Source organism: Pan paniscus, chromosome 9 (genome assembly GCF_029289425.2).
Source record: "Pan paniscus chromosome 9, NHGRI_mPanPan1-v2.0_pri, whole genome shotgun sequence".
NCBI classification, from domain to species: domain Eukaryota; kingdom Metazoa; phylum Chordata; class Mammalia; order Primates; family Hominidae; genus Pan; species Pan paniscus.
This window is the reverse complement of record NC_073258.2, coordinates 91000341-91006340: the sequence shown is the minus strand read 5'-3', so window position 1 is coordinate 91006340 and position 6000 is coordinate 91000341. Positions and strand designations below refer to the sequence as shown.

Sequence of the window (6000 nt, the reverse complement as noted above, 5' to 3'; positions counted from 1 at the left end):
TTGTTTTTTATAATCACATTTATTGAGGCTTAATTTTCATACAATAAATTATACATATATTTTAAGTTTACAATTTACCACTCAGATCAAGATACGGAAAATTCTCATCTATTGGAGAAAGTTTCCTCATACTTCTTTGCAGCCATCCTCCCCAACCTGCCACTTGGCCCAGGCAATCACTAATCTAATTTTTAACACTACAGATTAGTTTGCCACTTCATCTAAATAGAAGCATATTCTATGTAGTTGTTTGTCTGGCTTTTTTCCTTCAACAATGTCTGCCGATAATATTGCATTTATTGAAAGTTACTTCATTTTTATTGCTGAGTAGTAAGTAGTCTATTGTGGATATACCACAGTTTATCCATTCGTCTGTGGATGGACATTTGGGGTTTTTACGCTTTTAAGTTGCAATGAACATGCATACAAGTATTGCTGTGATCATTGTTTTTCCTTCTCTTGAATAAATAACTAGAAGTGGAATTCTGGAGTCCTAAAGTAAAAGTGTATGTTTAACTTTATAGGAAACTGCCAAACTGTTTTCAAAAGTGATTTTACCATTTTACATTCCCACACTCACAATGTCTGAGAATTCATGTTCCTTGCTATAATTTAGGGAATTTTCTTATACTTTCTGCCACACAGGAGTTTTTTACTTCATTAGATTAACACTTTGCTAATATAATTATTAACTTTTAAAGAGCAAAAAAAAAAGGCTTTGCAGATGAAAAGACCAAAGCCTATAATCAAAACATGACATGAAAAGAGTTTAGAACACCCTGGCTTCATAAGTTATCAGAAAGGTGAATTTTATCCTCAGACTTTTAGCAACACCTTTAATGGCTAGCCACTTGAGACCTTCTACAATACTTCTTTCAGAGTTCCTGCTGCTGCTTGAATTGTAAAAGCTGCAATAGAAATATGTTTCTTTACTTCTTTCCAGGCCAAACGAGAGTTGGCTTTATTTTCAATATCAAAGATAGCATCATAGATTCCAGGAAATGATTCCCCAGCATATTTGTTGTGGCTACTTGGAGCAAATATGATGTGCCTAAAAGAAAGAAAACAAGGCAAATTGAACTAAAGTGTATACATGCATTTTGCATGCTTTTTGTTTAGACCACATGATGTTTCCTTGTGACATTCACTTTTGTTCCTATAATAAGACAATTGATCTGAGATACTTATGCGAATCATAATTTCAAGCCAGGAAAGAAGCTAACAATATGCATTCGCTAAGACATATCTCAGGAATCATATACCATGTTGCGAACCCAAAACAGATGGAAGAAAGCAGATTCTTGTAACTTGTGCAGAATAATTGCTCAGCGTCCCGTAAGCATCCACAAATATGGTGATAACATGTAAGTTTATGGATGTTTTTAGTAAGAGGAGATTGAGAAAGATTATTTTTGTGTTGCCTTTTAAAAATAGATTAAACAAGAATGACAGTTGTTCCCAATACTTTTTAGACATTAAAAAACAAGTAATTAAAGAAGCCTGTATTTCAGAGTGTCACAAATGGCAAGGATAATGAAATCCATTCCACAAAGGTAAGACAGTTATATGTGGGTTGCCCGCAAAGACACTCAACTTTTGATCTAAAAAGAAAGTTTTATAGTTGCTTTTCTACTTCAACATAAGTAGCTCAAGGGATCAAGCTACTTCTTTCCGCAATAATTACGTAGAATTTTGCTTTCCAGAAAGGGATGTATTTTATTAATACATCAGGAATTAGGTCCAACAGTCAAACCCCAAAGCTTATTCTAGAGTAAATCTGTATGAAGCAATATAGAGCTCCATATAAGTCAGTATTAATGATTAATGACAAATCTATAACAACACTCATCATTCAGATTTACCAAAGTACATCAGGATTTATTATCTTGGCTGTTAAATCTTAATATGGCCTCAGATGGATTTTTTTTTAATTAAAATCAGTTTATGTGCTAAGTTGTTTATAAGCATTGGTATCCTGACCTGTATATGAGTCAAGAAATTAGAGATGCAAGTCATAGATATTCCTTAGTATACTTACCCTCTTCTGGAGAATTGTAAAGGAAGAATATAGCAAAAAAAATTGATATAGGAAGGGAATAATCTTTGAATCATTGATATGGCATTTAATATCTCAGTGACCTTTGGCAAATTGCCTAAGTTGTCTAAATTTGTCCCAGATTTGTAAAATAATTGAAATAATGTAGACTCTGCTTAGAGTAGTGACTGAGAACGTTGTAGACTGAGACTGCCTGTTTTTTAAAAATCAGAATACTAGCATATTTACTATCAACAGAATACTATCAACTATCAGCCTTGTGGCCTTGCACTGGTTATTGAACCTCCCTGTGCCTGTTATCTTAAAAACGATGGTGATAAAAGTACTATCCTAAAAGAATTGTTGTGAGAATCAAATGTTGGATGAAAAGCATAGCTTGACATTTAATAGGTGTTCAGTAAATATTAGCTATTCTGAAACTAAATCCTTTCCATAATTTTCTCAGATAAGAAGCAGGCAGCAAGCTAAAAGAAATGATCAGACAATTGGTAATGCTTAAGCAACTCAAATACCCTTTTGTGAAATGGTGGACTCAAATAGCTATTCTAGTCCCATAAGAATTCAAACTCTGGTCTAGTTCTCAAGGTTTCAGGTATATGATGATTTAATTACCCTCCACAATGGACATTTCTGAATTTTTAAGAGGTGTCAAGAACTACTGTAGCAGACTAGAGAATATGGTCAACACTTCATAGTCTTTTTTCCTCAACCTTCCCCTCAGTACATAGTAAGTATTCACTGATGAGTTGTGATAATGCACAAATTTTTTTTTTGAGATAGAGTCTCGTTCTGTCGGCCCAGGCTGGAGTGCAGTGGCATGATCTCGGCTCACTGCAACCTCCACCTCCTGGGCTCAAGCAATTCTCCTGCCTCAGCCTCCCGAGTAGCTGGAATTACAGGTGCCTACCACCACGCCTGGCTAATTTTTGTATTTTTAGTAGAGATGGGGTTTCACCATGTTAGCCAGGCTGGTCTTGAACTCCTGACCTCAGGTAATCCACCCGCCTCAACCTCCCAAAGTGCTGGGATTACAGGCGTGAGCCACTATGCCCGGCCACAAATGTTTCTAGAATTTCATAATTAAATGCTTTGCAGCTTTTAAAGACTTTTACAGTATTTCACTTGATGTTTGCAAAAAAGGAAGCTTTATTTAATCCTTTTTAGATTCCATTACAGAGTGTGTTCATCTTATATTGCTGCTGTGCAAATTACCACAAACTTAGTGGCTTAAAAAAATTTATTATCTTACAGTTGGTCTGACATAAGTCTCACCAAGCTAAAATCAAGGTATGATCAGGGTCACATTCCTTCCTGGAGGCACTAAAGGAGAATCCTTTTCCTTGCTTTTCTAGCTTCTAGAGGCCTACCACATTCCTCCACCATCAAAATCCGCAACTGCATTTTAGAATGAGTCTTTTCGCAATGGCATCACCCTAACTTTCTCTCCTGCTTGCCTCTTACAGGAAGACTTTTAAGGACCCTTGTGACTGCATCATTGGGACCACCAGTATAATTCAGAATACTGTCCCTATTTTAACTCAGCTGATTAGTGTGACTAATCCATCTGCCACCTTAATTCCTCTTTGTCATGTAACCTAACATATTCAAAGGTTCTGGGGTTAGAAAATAGAGATCTTTGGGAGGCCATTATTATGCTTACCACACAGAGCAATTAATTTTTGTGGAACTTTCATTAGGGAAAAAATGAGGAGTAATAGAATATAGAAAATGAGCTCAGTGGTAGATAAGGATTTATTACTTATTTGCCTTTGTTGTGATAGTTAGAATATATTACCCACAACTCAAAAATAATTAAGTTTGCAAAATTTATCAAGCATGCTGCTATGGTCTGAATGTGTTCATTCCCCAAATTCGTATGTTGAAACAATTTCTAGTGTGACAGTATTAAGGGATTAGAGCCCTTATAAAAGAGAATGAAGAAAGCTAGCTAGCCCTTCCATCTGTTCTGCCAACTGAGGACGCCCTGAGAAAAACCATATATGGGACAGGTGCTCATAAAACATTGAATTGGTTGACACTGATCTTGTACTTCCCAGCCCCTAGAACTGTGAGGAATAAATTTCTGTTTTTTATAAATTACCCAGTCTCAGGCATTTTGATATAGCAGCAGGAATGGACTAAGACACATGTTTTTTATTCACAATAAACATTTAGTTATACTTCTGAATTTTAAGAAGAATGTTTTATATGTTCCACATTAACATTTTATTTTAAAATATGTACAATGTTTTCTGATTTATTCACTACTGAATCTCAACTGTTAAATCAAGTTTAACTTAAAGCTGCCTCCTTAAATATTTTAAGTTCAGCCTAAAGGTTTCTCTGTACATAGTGAACTATAACCTAAATGGAGTTGTCAACAGACTGAGTCTACTCTTGTGCCAATCACCAAGTTTTGGCCAATTAAAGGGGGTCAGTTCAAACTGTTCAAATAAGGTAAATTCTGTGCTGTAACCAATCTGGCTGTTTCTGTTACTCATTTCCGTTTTCTGTATGTCACTTTCCTTTTTCTGTCTGTAACACTTCATCCATCACGTGGCTGCACTGGAATCTCTCTGAGTCCATCATTCTTTGCTCAATTAAAGTCTGTTAAATATAATTTGGCTAACATTTTTGTTTTAACAATACATACATATGTAATGTACATATATATATAATGGCTATACATACATACATCAGATTAGTCTAATTTTCTTAGTCTATCAATTCTACATGGTAGAACAATTTTATTACACTACAGATTTGGTAATCTCTCCATTCTTGAGGTTCATAAAATAGCAGATCTTAATGTCATTGATCCATTATACGTACTGAAAATTTTTACTCTTAGAGGTTTTATAAGATTTACAAGATCATTTTTAACCTGATATACATTGCCGGATGAGGAAAAAATAATTTTGAAATAAATTCTTTAAGACAAATGAGAAATTCTGGGTAGCTGGAATTGCTATTATAGCTACATTTATCTTAGCAGTTATTGGGAAAAGTGTGCATATGCAATATGTCATATCAATCCATAAAGTAATCCTTATGATCATGAAGGAAGAACTTATTTCCATACTACTTCAGTAGACTAAAACATAATAATATGAATTAGCATTAGAATATAATCTTAACATTCAGCTAATAGTTCAAAGTGCATTTTTAAAAATATGGTAGTCTTTGGAGGACAGTTTGGTAGTAACCTAATCAAATTTAAAAATGTGTTTACCCTTTCACCCTGAAATCCCAGGTCCTGATTATAGAGATATTAACAAATGTTCAAATAGGACTCAAGGACATCCATACAATGCCAATACTTTTCATAATAGTAAATAATTGTGGAAAAAACCTAATCTGAAACTCAGTAAGAGGTAGATATTTTCACAAGAGTCAAACCTTTTATCTAAAAAAATGAAAAAAAAAATCTTAGAGATTGTCAAAGCTGGAGTGCAATGGCATGATCATAGCTCCACTGTAACATCAAGCTCCTGTGTTCAAGCAATCCCCCTGCCTTACCCTCCCCAAATAGCTAGGATTGCATGCACCATTACACCAGCTACTTTTAAAAATTTTTTGTAGAAACGGTCTCGCTGTGTTACCCAGGCTGGTCTTGAGCTCCTGGCCTCAAGCGATCCTCCTGTCTCAGCCTCCCAAAGTGCTGGGATTACAAGTGTGAGCCACCTCACCCAGCCTAAGATACATTCTTAAGGAAAAAAATAAAATTGTAACGTATGGTCCCATACATTATTTATGTAAATATAAATGGGTTTACATATTTATACATGTAAATATAAATGATTACATATGTAAATTTATAGTATAATAGGTAAATATAGATGTTTATGTAAATAAAAATGTGTTTATATAATGTGTGTATATTTTTATGGAAATATTTGCATATATATTGTATATAAATGTAATATTATATGTATATATAAATG

The 6000-nt window shown here is 34.4% G+C and overlaps 1 protein-coding gene across 5 annotated transcripts in view; it reads right to left on the bottom strand.

Annotated features, from left to right (window-relative positions):
• NAALAD2 (N-acetylated alpha-linked acidic dipeptidase 2) overlaps positions 1 to 6000 on the bottom strand; it is a 58088-nt gene continuing 52088 nt past the window's right edge. For all 5 annotated transcript variants that reach the window (XM_008966381.5, XM_034933529.3, XM_034933530.3 and 2 more), the window contains one exon: positions 1 to 1051. In XM_008966381.5, the coding sequence (XP_008964629.1) occupies positions 862 to 1051 (190 nt within the window). In that variant the 3' untranslated portion in view covers positions 1 to 861. The remainder of the gene's footprint in view (positions 1052 to 6000) is intronic.